The sequence below is a fragment of the Theobroma cacao genome, chromosome 9 (genome assembly GCF_053813885.1).
Source record: "Theobroma cacao isolate CCN51 chromosome 9, ASM5381388v1, whole genome shotgun sequence".
NCBI lineage: Eukaryota > Viridiplantae > Streptophyta > Magnoliopsida > Malvales > Malvaceae > Theobroma > Theobroma cacao.
Genome location: NC_142647.1, coordinates 424623 through 447838, shown reverse-complemented (window position 1 = coordinate 447838; position 23216 = coordinate 424623). Strand labels below are relative to the sequence as shown.

The following is a 23216-nucleotide window of genomic DNA, read 5'->3' as shown; positions in this document are numbered from 1 at the left end:
AGTACCGGATACTCAACTCTTTCTATCATCTTCCACTTCTTTCAATTGGCACCAGCTAATTTTCATGACTCATTAAATTACGGCCACGTGGCATAACTCATTAGCACTAGCACTTCGAGGTTCTCGAAAGAATTAATTAAAGGCTTAGTCAACTCCTTCATGAGCTAAATAACCGTTGGATTAGCTGGGGGGTAATCGAACGGTCTGCGCCAGGGTTAACCGGCATCACCCGGTTTACATGGACAAAGAAAAGTTGGTCAACAATTTCAGATTAAAAAAGGGACAATGCCTCCACGTGATCCCCACTTTCAGTCAGCTTTCGTTCAAAATTTTTACTGTTTCCCTGTCGTTTTGTACGTAATTTCCCTTTCAAGGGAAGGATACTATGGATTAGTTTATAATTCGCTATCTTACATTATTTTATTATTCGAAATGAGTTTGGGGTAATGGTTATAAGCTGTTGATTACTTGAATTCGATACTTTTATTTTATATTTTGAATGTAAATTCGTGTTCAACTTGTTACAAATAATAATCAAGTTAAAATATTAAGTTTTAAATTTTATTTATATTCAAATATAAATTTTAAACAAATGCAAGTTTAAATATTTTAAAATTAACACTTAGTACCGTGCTTATTTCTCAATGATCAAGTAATGTTACAACTATTAACTGTCCTTACTGTTTTAATTTTTGATATAAAATCTTTAACAAAAGGTACCTTTTGTTGGACAGAAGTCATAGTAATTGAAGTTATTAATACACTAATTTTTCTCTCTTTTATTTTATCGTTCAATTGGCAGTTCAAGTGTGTCAATGCAATCTTTATTGGGAATTAAAGATTCTAGAAGAAAGACATTTTGCATTTCAGTCAACATAAATTTTGAAAACCTTCACAATGCTAATGTTTCTAAGTAAACATTTACCCATTCAACTAAATTACCGAAATTATGTCTGCTTAATGAAGATTTTGATATTTGACTAAACCCAATTGAAATTCCAATTCAAAAAATATAATTTTTTAATCTAATGTTAATAACTATGACCAAAATAATTTTCACCATGTAACATTTTTCAATTGGATGCGTTTAAATGAATAAATTTAAGTTTATTTTTACTTTAGAATAAAAGTCAAATACGGCAAGTAGCAAATTTGATTTGAAAAGTAAATTTGACTTGCCAATCTCTCCTTGAAAAAAAAATTAAACATAGCTTGGAACCACAGTGTCGTTTCTTTTACTTTTGTTACAGAGAGACAGTCGTTTTGCTGCAGTCTCGTCAACGTTGTTGATGAGTTGGTTTTTTGTTCAAAATTCAAAACCCCTTAATCACTTCTTTTGGACCAAAACCAAATCTTACCTCATATTCTCTCCCGCGTAGGGGCCCACCACCCAGCATTTGGAGAGACAAGACCCCCATTTATTTATTCAACCACCTTCCGCGGAAATCTTCAAACAAATCTCAGCCGTTGGACCGAAACTCCCCACTTTGACTCTTACCCGGTCACCCGGTCACCATTTCACCCTTATATTACCCCCCGTTGCCCTCCCACCACCCACTTGCCTCCTTCCCCCTTCATCCTCATCGCTCCTCCACCTCCTCTGGGCTTTCAATGACTTGTTGAGCTTTTAGGGTGTCTTTCCTGCACGTTTTTTTTCCGTGTCTCTTTCATTTCGTCGTTGTTTTGTGAAAATGGCGGTGGATCTGATCAGTTTTCCGAAGATGGATGATCAGAAGGCCATACAAGAGGCTGCATCGCAAGGCTTGAAGAGCATGGAGCACCTGATCTGCCTCCTTTCTCACCAGTCAAACCAAGTCGACTGCACGGACCTGGCCGACATCACCGTCTCTAAGTTCAAGAAGGTCATCTCGCTTCTCAACAGGACCGGTCACGCCCGGTTCAGACGAGGACCGATTCAGTCCTCATCTTCCTCGTCTTCCCCTTCATCATCCTCTGCTGCTCTATATGTTCCTAATTCCCACAAGACTCGGGCTCTAACTCCGGCTCCGGCTGCGACCTCAGCGACTATAAATCCGGCGCCAGTCGCTGCTCCGGTGATCACTCCCGCTAGTTTCGTCCAATCGCAGCCACACAGTTTGACGCTCGACTTTACAAAACCTAGTTTGTTCAGCTCCAACACTAAAAGCACTGAGTTGGAGTTCACAAAAGAAAGCTTCAGCGTTTCGTCGAACTCTTCGTTTATGTCTTCTGCCATCACCGGAGACGGCAGCGTTTCCAACGGGAAGCAGGGATCCTCTCTATTCTTGGCGCCGGCACCGGCCGTTTCCGCGGGAAAACCACCGCTCTCCTCGGCTCCGTACAAGAAGAGGTGCCACGAACACGACCACTCCGAGGACGTATCCGGCAAGTTCTCCGGGTCCGGCAACGGCAAGTGCCATTGCTCAAAGCGAAGGTAGTACAATTTTTTCCTACTGTTCTTAATTTACGGCATATTGTAGCGGTCACAGCTTTAGCTTTTGACTAACGTTGTGTGCCTGACTTCATTAGATACCATAACGAAGTGCTTTTCAAAAAAATTAAATAAGTTTAGCTTGACTGTGTGAGTTAGCTCAGAAAACTTAGGTCGAGTTCTATTGAAAACCGCCCCGAGTCAGGATTAAAACGTCCGAGTTTAGCTGGACTCGTCTCGATTCTGGGAAGGTGTAGGTCAACGTAAGGGGTCGTTGAACAGTTAAGGGTATTAAAGGTTAAACGCCAGATAGCACGCGTGATAATGACAAGGCTAAACTGGGGTATCACCAGAGTTTTGTCTTATTAGGTGCTTTTGAGACTTATCTTCCGGGTTGAACCTTTGACCCTTTAGGACAAAAAAGAAATTCGATGCCGTACGCACACGGCTCACGATAGCGGTTGCTGCGCATGACAGACATTATTTTGCTTAACTCTTGTATTTGTTCTTAATGTTTCAGGAAGAATCGTGTGAAAAAAGTTATCAGAGTTCCAGCGATCAGTTCGAAGATCGCCGATATTCCACCGGACGAATTTTCCTGGAGGAAGTACGGGCAAAAGCCGATCAAGGGCTCACCGTACCCACGGTAACTACCATAGTCCTTCATTACCTAAGTCAAATCAAAGATGATACATGATATCTAGGATCCGTTTTTAAGATGAGAAATTTTTTGTTCGACTGTTTCAGGGGATATTACAAGTGCAGTACCATCAGAGGATGCCCAGCGAGGAAACACGTGGAGCGAGCCCCGGATGATCCGGCTATGTTGATCGTAACTTACGAAGGGGAGCACCGCCACTCTCAACCCGCGATGCAGGACAACGTGGCTCCTGGGGTGGGACTGGTCTTCGAGTCAACGTGATAAACAAACTAAAGAGAGAGAAAAGAAAAAAAGGTATTAAGGAAGAGAAGGACGTAGACTTTTGTAATATTTGGAGTAGTAGTTGAGGGGGGGGGGGCTTTGAATGTAAATTTGTTTTTGTATTTTTCCGAATGGAAAACAAAAAAAAAAAGTAGATTAGTTGAGATTGTGCCAATCGGTGCTTAAAGTAAAATTAAAATTTAATTAAATTGTTTTGTTTCTTGTTTCTGTGCCGAGTCAATGAGATGGGGGCTCAGTCGTTGAGGTGGTGGGGTCGTAAGATGTAGGTCAAATTCAGCTGCTGCTTTAATGGTGAAAGGACATGATGATAAAGGGTGAAAACGAGGGTGGTCCATTGGAAACTAACATGGCTGATTAATAATTTGACAAATCATAACACCTTGGTGATGCTCAAATTGCATGCTTTTTTGGGCTATGGAATGGTTTTCTAAACCTATTTTTAATAGAATGCACATTAATATAATTATCAATTCAGTACGGTACATTGATACGAACATAATTTTGATTTTTGATTGGTCAATTGATGCGGGTGAATAATGCAAGAAAGCTGGCCTTTTTTAGCTTACTTTTTCAGCTATTTGAGCCATTATTGTGTTGGATGAAACCAGGCAGACTAGCGAGGAAAGTGTGGGTCTTGACTCTCAAGCTTTTCTGCCCAAGTCCTGCCATTGACCGAAAATAAGTATCCTGTGCCTTACAGTGACAAATTGTACCTTAATATGCTTAACAATAATTGTAAAACTTCTGGCACTACTTATATTCAAATAAGGCAGCCTCAGCCTCAGCCGCAGGCCCATCAAGTTAGAAAGTCCACAAAGCTTGTTGGACTCAATTATTTTTCGGTCAAAGGCCAGACGCGGGCTATGTTTAAACCATATATATATATTTAATTAGACATCATAATTTTTTCGAAGACAGCTACTTTTTACGACAATTTATAAACTTGATAATTTTACACACGATATGTTAATACGATACGAAAATATACGAAGTTAAAAAGATTTATATTTAATTTTAATATATTTTGTATCTAATTATGTTTGATATATTTAGAACATAAAAATTTTTGTATCTTAATGTATCAAACACGAATAATATATTTAAAATATATTTAATTAATTATATGATCGTGTTTAAATTTATATATATAACACATTTATCAATCTGTTAAAAATTAATAATCAAAGACTATTTTAGCTTTACTTAAATAATTTTGATTTTGGTGTTTGAAATTATTTATGGTTGATGATGTGATTAATGATATATATTTAATTATGGATAATTTTAGATGATATTAGTATTTTAAGGTTAGATGTTAATGATGGATTTCATAATATTACTTGATAATGAATTTTATGTTTGTTATTTATGTTAAATTTTAATATATTTGATGTTATTATTATTTTGTTTTGCTATAATTATTTTTATAATTATTGATTTTAAATTTAAGTAATAAAATTATATTTAATTATAAATATTTTTATTTTAATATTATTAAACGTGCCAATCGTATTATTAATCGTATTGTGTTGTATATTGACACGTTTAATAAACATGTTAATCACGTCGCATATTGTTATACGATTATTAAACGTATACATGTACTTATTTTAGATTTAAGATATGAATATTATTTATATCGTATTTAATTTTAACGTATTTTGTATCTAATCGTGTCTAACACGTTTGAAATACGAAAACATAAATTGTTAAGTTTAGTTGTAATAAATATATAAAGTAAGCTTAGCAGTAAAAACAAAGAAAATACTAGAACCTATCCATTTATACCCTTTACTCAAAAATATTATTATTTTTCTTTCTTTTTATTTATCAAAACAATTATATATTCCCGTTCTTAAATATTAATTAATTTTGATTTTTACTGAAATTAAAACAAACATGCTTCCAAACTAAGAAAATATCAATCGTACCATCGACAGATCAAACGTATGAAAAACAAAATGATATTAAATAAAGATTTCTTTATAATAATGTAAAAAATAGTAAAATAGTAATAAGGAGCGAAGCATACTTTGGAAAGACAGAGAGAGAGAGAGAAGCGGGTGCCTTACTGTCAGGCACTTTGGCAGGACTCGTCGGACAAGGCAAAACGAGGTGTAAAGTTTTCGTTTTTTTTTTCTTCTTTCTCACAGTTTTTTACGTTGTTTTTTTTTTCTTTAGATTTATTCCCTCTTTAGGGTTTCTCTCTCTCTTTGAATCCAACACACACCGATCCAGATTCCACTCCAACTCTCTCCTTCCAGCTCAGCTAAGCTCAACTGGTCGTGTCAACTCAGGTCCCTCAACCAACTACCATTCTTCTCTATTTCCGAGTGAGTTATTTTCTCGTTTTCTCTCTGCTCCCTCCTCTTTTTTTATTTATTTATTTTAATTTGGTGAGAGTTTGGTGAAGAATAATAGAAAAAAAAAAAAGAATGAGGGATTGTTCTTACATGAGTCCAGGTTAATTTCGTTTTCTATTTTTCCTTCGATGATTCCGAGGGAAATTGATAAGATCACTCGTTGAAAGTAGACAAGGAAAAAGCCCCTTTGTTTTTTGGCTCTGCTTGTAGATCTTAAAAATTTGTAGTCTCAGTTCACTCGTATTCATAGTTTTCCAAGCTTGGATTCAGTAGGATTTTTTTCTTCGGGGTTTAAGATGGAACCATCAGCAAATGATAATGATTGCAAGAACAATAATTGTATTGATAATTTGATAGCTGCAAAGAAGTCACTAAAGCTTAGCTTAGAGAAATCGAAAACCCTAGGATTGGCTCTCGAAAAGGCTGGACCTAGATTAGAGGAGATCAAACAAAGATTGCCTTCCTTAGAAGCTGCTGTCCGCCCAATTCGTGCCGACAAAGATGCTCTTGCTGCTGTTGGTGGTCACATTAACCGAGCCGTGGGCCCTGCTGCAGCTGTGCTTAAGGTTTTTGATGCCGTTCATGGACTTGAAAAGTCCTTACTGTCAGATCCCAGGAATGATCTGCCTGGGTATTTATCGGTGTTGAAACGCCTTGAAGAGGCATTAAGGTTTCTGGGTGATAATTGCGGCTTGGCGATTCAATGGTTGGAAGATATAGTTGAGTATTTGGAGGATAACAGAGTTGCTGATGGGCTGTATCTTTCAAATCTGAAGAAGTCACTCAAGGGTCTAAGGGAGTTGCAAAAGGATGGGGAAAAAATACATATTGATGGTGGGCTTTTAGATGCTGCATTAGATAAATTGGAAAGTGAGTTTAGACGACTATTGACGGAGCATAGTGTGCCACTTCCAATGTCATCTCCATCACTAGGCGAACAAGCATGCATTGCACCGTCCCCATTACCTGTGACTGTTATTCAGAAGTTGCAAGCAATTCTTGGTAGGCTGATTGCTAATAATAGACTTGAGAAGTGCATTACAATTTATGTTGAAGTTCGTAGCTCAAATGTCAGAGCTAGTTTGCAGGCACTTGATTTGGATTATCTTGAGATCTCGGTCTCAGAATTTAATGATGTGCAGAGCATAGATGGGTATATAGGACAGTGGGGAAAACATTTGGAGTTTGCAGTAAAGCATTTGTTTGAGGCAGAGTTCCAACTTTGTAATGATGTTTTTGAGAGGATTGGTCTGGATGTTTGGATGGGATGCTTTGCTAAAATAGCTGCTCAAGCTGGTATTCTTGCTTTTCTTCAGTTTGGGAAGACTGTTACAGAAAGTAAGAAAGATCCTATTAAGCTGCTGAAGTTATTGGATATATTTGCTTCTCTAAACAAATTGAGATTGGATTTCAACCGGCTTTTCGGCGGAGCAGCATGTATTGAGATCCAAAACCTGACAAGAGATCTCATCAGGAGGGTGATTGATGGTGCAGCTGAAATTTTCTGGGAACTTTTTGTACAGGTGGAATTACAAAGGCAGAGCCCGCCCCCTCAGGATGGGAGCGTTCCAAGATTGGTGAGTTTTATAACTGATTACTGTAATAAACTTCTTGGTGATGGTTATAAGCCTATCCTGACCCAAGTTCTGGTCATTCACCGAAGTTGGAAGCATGAAAAATTCCAAGAGAGGATTCTTGTCAGTGAGGTTTTGAAAATAGTTAAGGCCATTGATTTGAATTTGGAGACATGGGTGAAAGCGTATGATGATGCTACCCTGTCCTATCTTTTTGCAATGAACAACCACTGGCATCTGTACAAACACTTAAAGGGGACGGGACTTGGAGAGCTCATGGGAGATTCTTGGTTGAAAGAACATGAACAGTACAAGGAGTATTATTCCACTGTCTTCTTAAGGGAGAGCTGGGGGAAACTTCCTGGTCATTTAAGCCGGGAAGGTTTAATTCTGTTCTCAGGGGGCCGTGCCACTGCTCGTGATCTTGTAAAGAAAAGGCTGAAGACTTTCAATGAAGCTTTTGATGAGATGTATAAGAGGCAGTCTGGTTGGGTTATCTCAGAAAGAGATTTGAGGGAGAAGACATGCCAGCTAATAGTGCAGACTGTGCTACCTGTCTATCGAAGCTATATGCAAAATTATGGGCCATTGGTAGAGCAAGATGCAAGTTCCAGTAAGTATGCAAAGTACACAGTGCAGTGTTTGGAGCAAATGCTCCTCTCTCTTTTTCTGCCAAGGCGGGAAAGGTATGGTAGTTTTAAAGGCAGGCCAACCAGCGGCAAATTGGATAATGGGGTAGATCTACGCCGTACTGCATCTGCAGTTGTGTGATTGTCCAGTCAACATATTCCCTGTGTTTTAGAGGGTTAATCTATTATCTTGTACATAGGGTGTTCTGAGGGGTGTGGAACTATTCCCTATCATATTTCATCCTTTGCTGTTGAAGACAGCAGTTCCTCTAGACATTGTTATTTCATTACTCGAGGATCAAGTTTTAGGAGTTGCCAGAATAGATGAGAAACAGTTTTGCTCTGTCCACTGCCTGGATGGTTCTGCAAGGCAAATGGAGGGTGCCAGACATAAAAATGGAGTATGTTGGGTTCGTAGATAATAATAATACTTTCAAGTATAGCTTTTCCTTTTACTTTCATATTCACTCATTGATTCAGTTACTAGCTAGTTGGCATTAAAGCTTGTAATTTGCTAGATTTCATGTACAATTTTTTGACATAAAGTGAAACTAGAGGTCTAGCTATGATTAAATTATGTAGTCATCAATTTCCCTAAAAGAATTGACTAATGCGATGATTATTACTTGTGTTGTTGGATGGCTGGACCTGTTCTCTAGAGCATACTGGTGTATTATAGCCAAGAATCTGCTAAAACTCTGTTGGCGGATTCTGTAATTCTAGTTTCTCCAAGATTAAAATTGTCATTTGTTCTTCAAATATGTTTGTCCATCTCCTTTTCTCTTTTTTGTTCAAGCATACTGGAGCTTTCGGACTAGCCATGTATAGTTAGAACCATGAGAATCAAACAAGTCTTATAGGAGAGATCCATTGGATGTACGGCTAACTTTCAGGATGTATCATATTTCCATGAAATCAAGTGTTGGATTAAATGTTCGGTTCAACCTTCTGGAAGCAGGGCAGTAGGAATTGAAAACTCTGTATTAGAGTTGGTCAGAACGCAGACCTTATCAGCAAGAAGCAGTCTGCCGTTGGGCAAACATCTTCCATTCGAAGGATTAAGAAAGATTTTCCATGATTGTCAAAGAATGCTGATACGTTAGGTATAAAATCTGTTTCCAGCAAATCATTGTTTAGGAATTAGAACTTCAAAGTCAACATAGCTTGGATGCGTGGTACCCTGACGAGATTCTAAATCCACAGGGGTGACTTTTCGACCAGAAGCCTAGATTTTTATCCTGTTGGGCGGCTGTGATGCGACTTGTTCTGTACAAGCAAATGTGAAAATTATCGGGAAATCTAAATCTTATCCTGGGGATGGTGGGCGTCCTTTATTCCTTAGGATGATGATTTTTTTTTTTTTTTATAATTAAAGAAAAGAGATTCGGATTTTATTTTTAGATAGGGAATAATGTATCAATGAATGAATTAGATGTAGAGATGCTCTTCAGGACGATGATTATCTATACAGGAGTTACAGAATTCTGTTGTCAAAATCAACAACAAAGGCTTGCTTTCACAGGGGATATGCAGTCCTTTTGCATTGCGGCATCAAATTCGAACTTGCTATGGCGGAAGAAGATTGATGTTTCCAGGCGGGCCTGCCTGCTGTTGGAACTTGGCAAGGAAAGACTAGGGAGTAATTTGGGATTACTTGTGCTACATTCTTCTGCCAAATGACACATTGCATGATTGAAAAGCTTACCATTTGACGCTTTGGGTAGGAAAAAACAAACCCACCAAGCCGTCTCTATTTCTGCTGTGCGAAAGGATGGCAGAAATGCTCACCTCATTGCCAACAAGAATGTGTTTTACGACTTGGAAGCAAATTTCTCATTATCAATCCGTGCACGTCGGGTTCAAAACGAGTCAATTTGTCAAACCAAGATAAGATAAATGCTTTGAACTTGTATGAATTTAGACCAATCAACTCCTTTTAGGTTACCTCCTTGTAGCATCTTCAGCCTCTTTGCCAGGAAACGTCACCATTGTTCATAATCATAGCCGAAAAACTTGACTTCAAACCCATTTCGGATTGCAAAGAACATGGCCCAAAAGATGCACTTGTGTCCAAAATTACATTTCTCTTTCATTTTCTATTCAATTATCGTTTCAATGTATCCCTCCTCCTGCTCATTTTTCCTAAAAACGCAATGTTTGGTGGGTAGGGTGAAAACAAACTCATAACTTAATAGTACTAATGTTGTTGCTATGCAACTTTTCTTTTTAGATTTCATTTATGTAATTCGTACAATAAATCTCATCTTATTTTTTGGTGATCATGTTCCAAGCTGTAAGCTTTGTCTGAAATTGAGAAGTAAAATTTATCGGCCCATTTTATCTTTTACTGGTGTCTTTTGGTTTAAATTTTTAAGCTTCTTAATCTCTCGGGTCTATTTAAACATATTTATTTTTATTAAAACATAATTGAAATGATTAAATTTTCGTAATGATCTTAATTTTAACGAAAAATTAATTATCATCAAATCCATTATCAATAGGTATTTCATACTCACATAATAACTTAATTAAGAGATGTAATCACGTGATAATTGATGTATTTGACGATTTAACAGATTTAACCACGTGGCATAAACCAAGAAAAAGTCCTTCCTATAAAGTATAAGTAAATACCATTGTACGAAGTAGCTTAATTAAGTTCAAATTTAAAACCAAGAAAAAAAAACTCTGGATTAAATTAAGAAGGTAAAGACAAATGTATGGGTGTAGTTAGTTGGCTGTCCCCATTTTAAAGATGCTCGACACTGAATAATGGATTTCCTACCATCAAAGCCTGGGCTTAGTATATATAAATATAGTATGATCCAAAGAGATAAAGCTAGGTTTGGTGAATGGCTAAGCCTAAAGGCAAGATGACATCCATTGGTCACTCCTCAAAATTGACCTAATTTCCTCCAATTACCCTCCCTTCATTTAATGTTATTAATACTTATTTTTTTTAAAAAAAATAATAATTATATAATTAATTTATCAAACCTAGGCTCAGAATATCTGTCCGCCAATAAGGAAAAGTCCACCGTGCATAAATTACCACTCTCATTGGCATTTCTTGTTTCTTGTCAAAGTGGTGCTCATGCTCATCTCTGGGCCCTTCATTTACAAAAACAAATCCACTCCCCTTTCTTTCTTTCTTTCTCTTTCTCTTTGCAAATTGTAATTACCATTTTTAATTGCCGTGAATCTCACGTCAAAAAAATCTCTTAAAAAAATGAATACTCATTACCGACTAACTCAATTAATACTATAATCTTCCTCGCTGAACTAGTCCAAGAGTCAAATCCTTGGATCCATTCGAATCTTAATCCGATAAAGTTTTTGATTAATTAAGCTAATGATCTGATTATCATCAATAATTCAGTTTCAATAGCTTAATCTACCGTATCTATTGAACTCATCTGTGCCACGAGTTTCGATTTGCACCACCCCAGTATTCAAGCTGGAAGAATTTGAAGTCAACCTCATCAATTTCCAAGCTTCCACCGTGTAAATTGTCAACAGATTCTATCCGCACAATAATTTTCTTTTTATTAAGATTTCTTAGGGTTAAGGTGATAAGTTTGATTGTATTTATAAAATAAAATACTGAGACATGTGAGTTGTTTTCATACTGTATGCACTTCTAACAACAACAATATGTTATTTTTAATCAAAAATCGACATAGATTATACATTGTACAGTTAGATCTCCAACAAAGTTTAAATAGGCAAATTAAAAAAATGTTAAATTGTATAATTTTTCTAATTATAATAATAACATCGTAATCGTATTGTAGGTTAACTTTACAGATGTAATTTATAATTCATATGACTGTTATAATTAGGCTAAAAATACTAGAAATTGTATAGATGGATAATGAAATGAATGCACATTCAATTCATGGTAACAGCTCATTGTCATTATCCTTTTGGAGTTAATTCCTTTTACGAACTCCCTGGTAAATGAACGTAAAGCGTGCCATGAAAAGGATATTACTAGAAATAAATTTCCTTCTTTTCTTTTTATCTAATAAATAAGTTTTTAAATATAAAGCTTAATAATTATCTAATAAGTATGCATTTAAATAGAATATTTAAATCTTTTTTTGTAAAATTTATTAGTAATATAATTCAGTCGATTTGATTATTATTTGATAAAAATCAATAAATGAATGTAAATTAATTATGATTATTTTTATTTTAAAATATAATTCAATCGATTTGATTGTTTTTTATAAAAATTAACAGATGAAATATAATTTTGTTTAGATTATTTTAATTTTAAAATATAATTAAATGGATTTAATTATTGTTAAGTTTAAAATCGAAACAATCAAATGCATGGAATATTCGGTCTACTAATCAATATGGATTGGTATTTATGTGGAACGAGATTAGAGATTAGAGATACGGAAAGTGGAGTGATTGAATGAAGAACAGATATGGCTTAGGGATTTAAGACCGTACAGAATAAAAAACGTGTTTTTTAGGGATTTTTTTCTGGTCTTCGTCGTTGCCACGTCATTGCGAACGTGTCAAACCTCGTTCTATTCAATCAACGTTACAGACTTTCCCTTCTTTCCTTTCCCGTCGATTCTATATAAACATACGAAAATACGAATACGTATGAAATACTATAAAAATACATAAAAAAACCCATAGTTTTTTAAATATTGTTTTATATTTATCTACAATCTATCTAATCCATCTCTTATCGTGTTCTGTTCTTTTCTCCTTTTGCTTCTAACATTCTCTCTCCACAGCTAAAAAGCTTTTTCATTTCTTCTCTCTCTTTAAGAAGTGAAATATAATGGGGAGACATGGATAGCCTTGTTGCTGTTGGTCCCCTTGGTATCTTTGGTGCTTGTCTTAAAAATCCTTAACGTACGCACCCTCTCATCCTCTTGTCCTGCGCATCTTTTTTTCTCTGTCTCTCTCAGCTGGCCGGATAGTTTAGCATACTGTTCCAAGCCTTAAGCTTCCGATTGATGACAGTGAACCCCATCCGGAAGGCAAGGAGAAGGCGAAGACGAAGACCCAGAGGAGCAGGTGGAAACTTTGTTGAATTTTGCGAGTCGAGTTTCGTGGTGGTATCTTGAAGGAGAAAAAACTATGGAGGTTCTGGTGGGTTCCACGTTCGGCATCGAGGTTGCTGCGTCCGCCACATACGTTAGAGACCGTCCTCAGGAGAAGATTTCCTCCTCCTCCGCCGCCGCTTGCTTGTTTATCAAGGAGCACGATGCTGGTGGCGCCGATCCCACCGGGGAGGGAACAGGGTCGGATCTCGGGTCTCCGGAGCTATCTTCGGAGAGTTCGTCTTCGATCGGAGCTCCGGGAGACAGCGATGATGAAGAGGAAGAGGGCGTCGTTTCATCTGGGGGAAGTGGTGGGTTGGCTTCTTTGGTTTCTATAGAGGACTCTCTTCCCATCAAGTTAGTATCTTTTTCCTTTTTTTTTTTTCATTTCTTAAGCTCTGGCTCCCTCAATCAGGTCTCCTTTCCAGTTTCTGTGTTAATTTTATCACTTGAAACCACTACTTTTCTGGGGTCTCGTTGATTTTTCTGTTTGTTGGTATTATGGTGTTGAATTTCTACCTGTCTATTATTCTCTATTTTGATTCTCTTGTGGTTGTAGTTAGAAAAAAAAATAAGGGACAGTATGAATCTCTATCTGATTGTAATCATAGAACCAGCACTCTGAAGGGAATATCCATCAACTGAAATTTGAACTTCTTTGTGGTATTTTGTTCTTGATTACAAGGAATCAAAAGGGTTTGTTTTCATTGAATTTGCAGGAGGGGATTGTCGAATCATTATGCAGGGAAATCAAAGTCATTTGCTAATCTCTCAGATATAAGCTCAGTGGAAGATCTGCTGAAGCCAGAGAATCCTTTCAACAAAAGGAGGAGGGTGTTACTTGCAAACAAGTGGTCCAGGAAGTCATCTTTCTACTCTTGGCGGAACCCCAACTCCATGCCCCTCCTTGCTTTGAATGAAGACGATGAAGAAGATGGAGAGGATAAAGAAACGCCATCAATATCATCATCATCATCATCATCATCATCATCAAATGATAAACTATCAGTAGCAGCACAAAAACCAAAATTGCAGCAAAGCAAGCTGAAGGCCACTTTTAAGTCGCAGAGTTGTTTTTCTCTAACAGATCTGCAAGTAGAACATCAATGACGCCCTTTGCTTTCAGCATGAAAAATGCTTTAGGATTTAGATTAGACCCCCCTTTTTTTGTGTTTTTATTTTTATTTTTTACTTGTCCTGCCTTTTCTTCTCTATTTACTCAGAAGAAAAACAAAATTTTTAGCAAGTACAAGTATATATAAAAATAAATATGTTTACAACATGAAATCATCCTCCTCATTTTTGTTATAGTAGACACGAGATGGGGTAGACATAGTTATGGATAGAGATGATGGATCATGTTCATGTATGTATGAATGATATGTGTTGTAAATTCTTAGATTTTCTTTTTCTTGCATAAAGACTAACCTGTCCTTTTGTTCTTAGAACACCTAGGTTGTCGAATGGGGACAGTATTGACATTTAAGTTGTCTGGTGACAGATAGGAGATCTGGGGTTACACCATTTTTTTATTGTCCAAGTGGATATAGTATAATAATGGAGTTAGCAGTATCTTATTTCAATTTGTAGGTGGCATCTTAACATATCCTTTTTTCGCTTCTTCTTTTTTGGTCCTTTAAAAATGGTAAATGTCTTTTCTCATAAACAATGTGTTGAAGAATGCGTGCCAACCACCAAATGATGACATATTAAATGTAAGATGTTGGGAAATCTTATCTTTATCTTGACAAATAATTGAGAAAAGAAACATTGCAACCAAAAGGATGCAAGGCACGTGGCCTCCATGCGTCAATCCCCACAATCCCAACATCAGATATCAGAGAAATGTGAAAAGGGGCGGGAGTGGGGGTGAATGGTGGTGGTGATGAACGCAAAAACTGTGTATTCTTAACTTTACAATTGTTGAAAATGGACTGTTAGGGAAGAGTTCTTAAACTTGGATCGGTGCTAGTGAAAAGGCTGATGGTGATGGTGATGGTGATGGTGGTGAAGTGGGGAGATACAAAGGGGGGTGGGCTTTGGTTTTGGTGGATGAAAAGAGAAGAATCCAAAGAGAGACAAAAGAGATATTGGCACGTTGGCATTTGGCAGTTTGGGGGTTTAGGCTAAGGTGCACGGCCTGCCACTTTCATGGGTTGTGAAGAGATAGACTCAAACATAACTCCTTTTGGCCACTCAGAATATTCCAAATTGGAAAACTTGGCTCCCATGAATGTTTCAAACAAAGCTGTGATACAAACTTGCATGCATTGTAGAGATTTGATGCGCATCTTGCTGTATTTCTAAGCATGTAGATGCAGCTGTTTCAAGGCTGGAGGTCCAGTCCAACCCAAAAGAATTTGAAGGGAGAAGGAGAGGTCCATAAACCCAAGGTGCAAATGCGGCCCAAGGCCAGTAAAGTTGTGAAAGGAAATCCGCAACGAAGCAGGCGACGCAGCGTTTAAGGTGTCAATGATGGCCGCACTTCCCTCACTGTGTAGGTTCACCACAATCCTTGGCAGCTGCTTCATCACCCCGTCCCCGAGAAGCTTTAAGATTCGGGTTCGTCCCCATCTTCCAATCTGCCTCACTACTCGGAAGCTTTCGTCTTCGAGCCCAATGAGTCAACCAAGCTCCCAGCCTGCCGGCGCCACCAAAACCGAGTCGGCGAGGGCGGAGAACGACCAAGAGGACATGCTGGTGCAGTACGTGGTGCTCCGGAGAGACCTGATAGAGTCGTGGCCATTGGGGAGCGTGGTAACACAGGGGTGCCACGCCTCCGTCTGTGCCATTTGGTCTCACAAGGACGATCCACATACTCTCCAGTACTGCAGCCCTGAAACCATTGACTCTATGCATAAGGTAAAGCAAACTTTTGTTCTTCCCATAAATTGGATTTATTATAGATTAAAGTCGATGGCTTTACCTGATAAATTGATCTGTGGAAGGCTAGAAATAAGTGAAAATGAATAAAAAAGATGAGAATGCAGCTTCATCATAATGATATGAAGAACCTTAATTTGTCATTTTGGTCAAAGAGGTTGTGTTAGCTGATGCAACCTGTCTTCTTTACTCTTGTATGAAGTATGGTCATGGCAAATTGGAGGCAGCCTCATTGTCACACTCCCATTCTGTTTCTCCTACTAGATTGTGCTTAGATCTCTCCTTGCTTGGGACTTTGCCACCCAAAAATGAGTGGATTAGTCCTTCTTGGCTTATAAATCTCATAGCAGAAGAGATAACGGATGAGAGAGCATGATCCATTTGTCCCATAAAACCATCCAACAAGGGATGTTGGAAGCAAGACAAAAGTTTTAAAGTTGTAGTAAATGAAAGATCTTGCTATGTTTGTAGTAATGAAAGGTTTTAAAGGTGAAACTTTGTTCTACTAGGAAAAATTAATGTCTAGTTAGTTGATTACCATTACCTTAAATTGCGCCCGCACACAGATTTGCCATTAGAAGAAATGATTGCCATTTCTATTGTCAATTAAACCTTTCTCTTTCACTCATCGTGTTAATAGTCTTCGAGTTTTCCCCTTTGTAATCCCCTGAGTATTTGACAGTATCTCATTATCGCTTGATAACGAATGTCACGAGGTGTTAATTTGATTGGTCATTTTTTGCCCTTTTGTCTGGAGTTGTGTGATGGTCCTATAATTGTTCCTTGATTTTGGTCTTTTATTGGTCTGTCTGGCTGGAATGAGCATGAGCTAAATGTTCTGACCACAGTCTTGTTCCTGGAACATGTAGGTTACCCTTGAGGTGAAAGGAGAAACCCAGATATTGAACTTGTCTGAAAAGCTGACAGCCGGTGGTATTGCTCATAAACTTTGGATTGAACAGCCTGAAAACATTCCAACCTGTCTGGCTACAAAACCCTACCCCAAGTCTATAGTATCAGTGTTTTTCAAAAAGTTGAAACTTTGTAAGTGATTATTTTGATTGTTCTAATCCAATAGTAATTCAAAGGATGAGCATAAGATCATAGGTTGTGTACCGTGATTCTTTCGACATCTAAATTCCCTGTATGAGTTGAAATTTATTATATTTTCAGCATCGAAGCAAAGCTTTGCTGTTTTCATGCCTTTATTTGGCACTGAAGCCTACTTGCCAATAACTCGGAAGCGACTGTGCAAGTATGTTTAATTAAACTACGTCCTCTTTACGAAAAGAACTTGTAAGATTTCTGGCTTAGGCCCATTTAGGATGCTGCGAGATCCCCAGGCCCAATGCTAACACTCGCTCGCTCTGCTTGCAATCTGCTTAGAGCTTAAAGACTCGGAAAGACTCGTGACTTTCTCATGAAACAAGAACGAGTCATTCTGGTTTCCATACAGAGGAGAAGCCCGGGGCCTAGCTTTTGTCAAGGAATACCACTGAGAGCGAGAAAATTTGCTGATATTACCTTTCCAAAGCACAACATGGGGGCGGGGCCGCAATCAGAAGAGAGATAAACAAAGCAAAAGCAGGAAGCGAAAAGCGAACCAGAATAGCAACCAAAGAATTGGGATGATTTATTACGGAGCAAATGGTACTGAAATAGAGCTCTGAATTCAATACTATTTTAAAGAATCAGCAGCACAAAAAGCACATCCTGTTTTAACATCGCCAAAAAAGCAGTATTTTAACCAATGTTCAATGACCCTTCTACTGTTGGAAATATGTGACTCCAAATACAACAATCTCAACTCTTGATACCCGCTACTACCCCTAGATACAGAGAACCCAACAAAAATGAAGGCAGCCATCGATTGTATTGCGAGCCAAGTACCTGCATTTTTAAACAGAATAACAAAGGTTACTAAATCTTTCATTTCAATGGGGGTTAGAGGCAGTAACTGACAAGCCGAAACGTTATAATGACTACCAGTATCGGTGAAAACAGATGATGCACATATTAACTGCCTCCCTTTTGTTTTAGAGTGATCTTATCCCCAAGACTAAGAGCAATCCCCTGGGTCTTGCTCCTTATCCTGATGTACCCGCTAAGCTTCCCATCTGCTTGTTTCTCAATGCTCACGTTTACCAAGGCATCCTCCCCAAACACACTCTTTGCATACAGGTTAGCTGCCAGGAATCCACACTCACCATCTAGCGCAGATCTAAAACACAAACCAGCCAGCGAAAAGCAAGAACAAGAAAGAATGGATTAATAACAATTCAGATGATCTACAAGGAGTTCATATAAGAGATTTATTACTGTGTTCAACAGCCTTCTAATAAAGGTTATTTTGAGTCACAGAACCATAAAAAAAGACATGGAAACCAACATAATATAAAGTTGTGATTGTACAAATTGAGCATGACAGATTCATTAAGTTGTTTCACAACACTAAGTTCACACATTTATCACATATCATGCCGCAACCTTAATAAGGAGAAACCTACAGCATGGTATGCAGAAACCGACAACTGATCGGTTAATTTTTAAATCTAGATATTTCTGAATAAGGTAAACTTACGGTGCAGTGAGACACTTCATGTTGGTTGACTTGATAATATGGTCAAGGAATTCCTTCTCATCTTGAATTACAGTGTTAACGGCAACCTGAAACACAAAACAGATAATGAAAATTAAAATTGAAACACCAAACATTAATTGGGATGAGAAATGCTAGCTCAGCCCATGAGAAGCTTACAGATATATAGTGTGAACTCTATTAGCAGTACAAGGGGAATAAAATTAAAGGGTAATCGAACACTATGCAAAAGCATGTGAGCAACTTACAAATTTGAGCTAATTTAAACTTGCATTCTATATACATTATATTCACCGCAAATGAAAGCATCAATATTGTGCTTGCAAATTAAAGGAAACAGGGATGTTTATATTGAGAAATAGTTCAGGAGATACCTTGTTTTCCCACTCAAATTCTGCCCACATAGTTCTGAAAGCAGCATCAGTACAAACAGCAGGAGAAATATAGTCCATGATATCAATGTGGATGTCATTAAGAACAACAACAGTTCTTTCAAGGACATTTGAAGTCTCATAAACAATGTTGCCAAATATGACTCCAGTCTCAGTTGAAGACACCTTGATGTTGGCCTTTATTTGCTTGCTAGATTCAGGAGCTAGGGTATAGTTTTGTGGACGCTCAACAAGTTTCAGATCACCCATAGTTGCCAACTCCAAGCACAAATTCTGAAGGGTTTCCTTGGTCCGATTAATAACTGTGACATCAAGAACAATATCATAGTGATGCACAGTGACATATGCTTCAGCATATACAGGGTCACTAAATCCAGTCAGTTGAAGAATGCGGTTAAGCTTATTTGCGTCATCTGCATCCTTGACAAACTCTCCAGTTGCCCGCTTTAAATCATCTTGAACCTCATCCTCCAATTCTAGCTGACTCATACCCTGCAAGTTAGCAATAGAAAATTTTAAACACAAGTACATAAATTTGTGACAAAAATCTAAGAATTGAAATTAAGAGTCAATAGCCAAAATATCTGCAAAAGCTAGAAGGTGAACCAAGGAGATAAAGCAGAGAAGTTCTATAAGACAAACTAAAACAATATACATGCTTAAACAAAATACCAAACATGCATGTATGACCAGAAATAGGCACGATCAACTTGGTGCAAAGCAAAGAAGTTAAACATATGCAAATAAAATAATGACCAAACAAAACAAAGCTTTCTCACCTTCCGACTCTTTAGATGGTAGAAGTCGATAAGGTCATCTGGTTGCGCATGAGAAACCTGTGCCTTTGCCTTTAATTCCTCAGTTTCTCGTAACTGTTTTTCTGAAAGCATTTTAACAAAGCTCTGACGGCAAGACTGCAACCATATTTTCCTGATCTCATCACCAGTATTGCACAGTAATCTCATGCACAGAACAATCCTATCATAAGAATCATTATCAATTGGGTGTGGAAGAACAGAAGATTGTCCCAATTGCAGCATAGAGACCATGATCAGCAATGCCTGCGTGGTTGCTTTATTAACTTCAACTTTTGATGGCTGTACCTCTTCCAATCTCAGAATAAGTTTAGTTAGTGTGCAAGCAACAACTGCCCCAAGAAAAAAATCGCCAGTGAGGAGAAGAGATCTTAGATTCCCAGAAGCCAAAGATCCCTGAACAATGGCAAGAGGGGAGAAAGCAGTTTCAGAGGCAGCACTCTGGGTTGCATAAGTACCATCAGCAAGAATAGCTGGTCTCCTAGAGGAGACAGTAATGGAGTTTGCTTGAGGAGTTTTCTTTGAAGTATCAGTAGCTTCCCCTTCCTCAGAAACAGAGTAGAATGGTAGCTCTCCAAGACACTGCTTGATGGTTGCTATGCCACTCTCAACTTCAGACAGAGACAGGCAATACTCTCCAATGATCCAAAGGGCACAGGAGCAAACCCGTGCAGCTCGGATCTGATAGAATGTGTCCAACAGCCTTGTTATAATGGACACCCTAAGTTTAGGGTTGGTTTCAATTATTTCTCGAACAAAAACAACAACGTCAATAGCTGAAGCAACATTACTATCTCCCAAGAAATCCATCAGCAGATGCACAACTGTGCTTGCAACTTCTGGGAACTTGATTGCACAGGAATGAATAGCTTGAATGAGCATTTGTCTATACTCACCATTCTTCTCAAGCTCTCCACTTTGAGTCTTCACAACTTCCTTCTTCAACATAAGAACAACCTCACTGATATTTCGGGGAGTTATTAACTCCAAAACAATATCAAGTGTCTTCCTACGGATGTCAAGATTTGGACTTGAAAGTGCCCTAAGCACATCCATGATCATATCAACCATAATATCTCTATGAGAAGATTTGAGCTCATTCAACCGATCTAGCACAATAAGCTTCACATTGTTGTCACTTTGAGAAAGAAGAAGCTGACAATAAGTGTTGGCAGCAGCTCTAATAGCAGTGGGAGCAGATGACAGAGAAACAAGGGTGCCAGCACACTCATAAATAACTGCAGTTGATGGGGCATTTAATAAAGATATAATAATCTTAATATACTTCCCTTTCTCCCCACGGTTCGTTCTGCAAACCTTACGAATCAACTCCAAGACAACCATCTGAAGCAATTCACCCCATTCAGAAACCCTATCAACATGGGTCAAGAGGTAATTAGTGGCTCGATCTTGTGCACAAGTAAATAGCATAAGAAATGCATTTCGCTTGGCAGATGGATCCTGCTCTGTTGAAAGGACCTTCTCAATCATATCGGGTGCATCAACCAACAGCTGCTCACCTTGTGGAAGCTTATATATCGACATCACAGCTAATATAGCATTCCTTCGAATAAATGGATGCCGATGCTCCAGATTTTGCAAAACTGAAGGGATTAGTGGTTCAATAATCTCTGTCTCATTCAAGCGGCAAAGAAACCTCAAGGTTACACCACGAATATATTCATTTGGATGTTGAAGATTGTTCCTCAAATTTTGGCATATCAAGATCATTTCAGGTAATACCCTCCCTCTTGCATCAGTTTTCTCAATTATCTCTAAGTATAGAAGCAAAAGTTTTTGAACGGTGTGATCCTCCGAAGGCAAAACATATCTGACAATGGTGATAAAAAGCTGGGGGAGGGTTTCACCATTCAACAAAAGCATAATCGCTTTCTTCATGGCATCAATCTTTGCGGGAACATCATTGCCTTCAAGCGCTTCCTTAATCTCATTAGCAATTGCAGGTGTTCCTTTGTCAAAGTGAATAAGAAGAGTACAGGACTTCTCCATTATTTGCTAGTTTTCTGGCAATATAAAGGAACATAAAAATTCAAATCAACAACCCATAATAAAGTACAATACTAAAGATGATTCACAAAGATGGGACTAAAATAAAGCCATCTCAGCATAAAATACGCATCCATGACATGACAGTTTCACAAAGCTTACATAAATCATAATAGGTAGCTGTGAAAGAGAACCATTTTGGACAAAGAAGAGCAATTACTTCAAATCTCATAAGTCATGAGGTTAATTGAAAACTGAAATGATAAATCTGTTCTATGACCATCTTCCTAAACAATACCCTCTCTCAGTTACCACCTAGGAACATATTTCCGGAAAATAATAGCATATGTTTACTACAGAATTTGCACACAGATCTTGCATAGAACATTTCTCCTCAACTCCAAAAAATAACAGTTACTGATTAATGAATAATTTAGAGAAAATTTCCACTTGAATCTCACATGAAATATCTATCATATATAGATTTGGGATTGCCTCGTTATACTAAACGGGAAGAGCTATCAAACTAGACCATTCCCAATTCAAAGAAAAAAGTGCTATATCTATAACTCCATTCAAATCTGCCTTACTGCCACAATTGAAATAGATCTAAATAAAGAATCTTTATGAAAATCCAAACTCCTCAGCTTAGTTATTAATTGAAAATCAGTGTCGATCGGCCTACTTAGTAAAAGAAAAGAGGTAAGATCCGCTAGTTTTCATCTTTATAATTCCAACATTAGTGCTAAATTCCACAATTCAAATCAAAACATAACAAATTCAATAAACATAACACACTCTCACTGCCGTAAAAATGTAAATCAGATTCGAATCCACAGAGCACAATCCTACTCCCCACTCATAGTTATTACTATGAAAGATCCAAATCAATAAGGAACACGAAATATAAAACCTAAATCGAACAATTTCAGCTTCGAAAATGAAAAACAAACAGGCAATAAGAGAAATGAACATAGTAAATGAAAAACAAACGCCCGGAAAACCAAGTAGAAAGCAAAATCAACAGATCTGGAAAAAAATTGAAAAGAGCGATAGAGAGAAAGCGGAACCTCGAACGATCAGATCCTTCGAGAAGAGAGGCCGGTTCGTGAAAGCGAAGAAGCTTTGTGTTTCTTGTTGGATATGAGGAGGTTGGAGAATTTTAGATCTTCAAAATAAGCTCATCGTTTTTTTGTATTGGAAAATTGAAAATGAAGACGACGCCCTCCTCAGATCTAAAGATGAAGGATCTATTCCTACTCTGTGAGCTTATAGGCGGAAGCGAAGGATTATCGTTTTATGGCAGTGAAAAATTTAATTTTTCACCTTTTTTACGGGCGTTAACTATATCGTGAGATGAGGATTATTTTTTTTTAAAGAAAAAACACCATCTATCCAATAACATTTTGACACGTAAAAATATAAAATAAAAAAACATTATTAGCTTATCTGCTAATCATCTGGTAATACTTTTAACCAAATTAACAAATATATTGAAAATCAATCCATCAAAAATAAAACAACTAACT

At 37.6% G+C, this 23216-nt stretch overlaps 5 protein-coding genes across 5 annotated transcripts; 4 read left to right on the top strand and 1 right to left on the bottom strand.

Moving 5' to 3' along the window:
• The first annotated feature begins 1550 nt into the window (after nt 1–1550).
• LOC18587637 (putative WRKY transcription factor 11) lies at nt 1551–3558 on the top strand. The gene is made up of 3 exons (XM_007011552.3): nt 1551–2413; nt 2931–3056; nt 3158–3558. The coding sequence occupies exons 1-3, from the start codon at nt 1692–1694 to the stop codon at nt 3330–3332; spliced, it is 1023 nt and encodes a 340-aa protein (XP_007011614.3). The 5' UTR covers nt 1551–1691; the 3' UTR covers nt 3333–3558.
• Nucleotides 3559–5873: 2315 nt separating this feature from the next.
• On the top strand, nt 5874–8546 carry EXO70G1 (exocyst subunit exo70 family protein G1). The gene has a single exon (XM_018128180.2). It carries the CDS (start codon nt 6013–6015, stop codon nt 8059–8061), a length of 2049 nt encoding a protein of 682 aa, XP_017983669.2. The 5' UTR covers nt 5874–6012; the 3' UTR covers nt 8062–8546.
• Nucleotides 8547–12630: 4084 nt separating this feature from the next.
• Nucleotides 12631–14574, top strand: LOC18587635 (protein OXIDATIVE STRESS 3 LIKE 4-like). The gene is made up of 2 exons (XM_007011550.3): nt 12631–13348; nt 13711–14574. Exons 1-2 carry the CDS (start codon nt 13029–13031, stop codon nt 14099–14101), a joined length of 711 nt encoding a protein of 236 aa, XP_007011612.3. The 5' UTR covers nt 12631–13028; the 3' UTR covers nt 14102–14574.
• A 474-nt stretch (nt 14575–15048) lies between these two features.
• LOC18587634 (Peptidyl-tRNA hydrolase II (PTH2) family protein) lies at nt 15049–17074 on the top strand. Its single transcript, XM_007011549.3, has 2 exons — nt 15049–15853; nt 16744–17074. Exons 1-2 carry the CDS (start codon nt 15464–15466, stop codon nt 16924–16926), a joined length of 573 nt encoding a protein of 190 aa, XP_007011611.3. The 5' UTR covers nt 15049–15463; the 3' UTR covers nt 16927–17074.
• A 409-nt stretch (nt 17075–17483) lies between these two features.
• On the bottom strand, nt 17484–22964 carry LOC18587633 (Coatomer, beta subunit). The gene is made up of 6 exons (XM_007011548.3): nt 22758–22964; nt 19645–21704; nt 18848–19357; nt 18456–18541; nt 17861–18095; nt 17484–17764 (listed from the first exon to the last, which is right to left on the bottom strand). Exons 2-5 carry the CDS (start codon nt 21688–21690, stop codon nt 17891–17893), a joined length of 2847 nt encoding a protein of 948 aa, XP_007011610.2. The 5' UTR covers nt 21691–21704; nt 22758–22964; the 3' UTR covers nt 17484–17764; nt 17861–17890.
• Between the last annotated feature and the right edge of the window lie 252 nt (nt 22965–23216).

Coding starts and splice junctions, on each gene's coding strand:
- LOC18587637 (XM_007011552.3), top strand. CDS start 1,692: ATGGCGGTGGATCTGATCAGTTTTCCGAAGATGGATGATCAGAAGGCC. Junction 2,414..2,930: donor TGCCATTGCTCAAAGCGAAG/GTAGTACAATTT, acceptor TTAATGTTTCAG/GAAGAATCGTGTGAAAAAAG. Junction 3,057..3,157: donor AAGGGCTCACCGTACCCACG/GTAACTACCATA, acceptor CGACTGTTTCAG/GGGATATTACAAGTGCAGTA.
- EXO70G1 (XM_018128180.2), top strand. CDS start 6,013: ATGGAACCATCAGCAAATGATAATGATTGCAAGAACAATAATTGTATT.
- LOC18587635 (XM_007011550.3), top strand. CDS start 13,029: ATGGAGGTTCTGGTGGGTTCCACGTTCGGCATCGAGGTTGCTGCGTCC. Junction 13,349..13,710: donor GAGGACTCTCTTCCCATCAA/GTTAGTATCTTT, acceptor TTGAATTTGCAG/GAGGGGATTGTCGAATCATT.
- LOC18587634 (XM_007011549.3), top strand. CDS start 15,464: ATGATGGCCGCACTTCCCTCACTGTGTAGGTTCACCACAATCCTTGGC. Junction 15,854..16,743: donor CCATTGACTCTATGCATAAG/GTAAAGCAAACT, acceptor TGGAACATGTAG/GTTACCCTTGAGGTGAAAGG.
- LOC18587633 (XM_007011548.3), bottom strand. CDS start 21,690: ATGGAGAAGTCCTGTACTCTTCTTATTCACTTTGACAAAGGAACACCT. Junction 19,358..19,644: donor ACCATCTAAAGAGTCGGAAG/GTGAGAAAGCTT, acceptor GCTAACTTGCAG/GGTATGAGTCAGCTAGAATT. Junction 18,542..18,847: donor AATTTGAGTGGGAAAACAAG/GTATCTCCTGAA, acceptor TTTGTGTTTCAG/GTTGCCGTTAACACTGTAAT.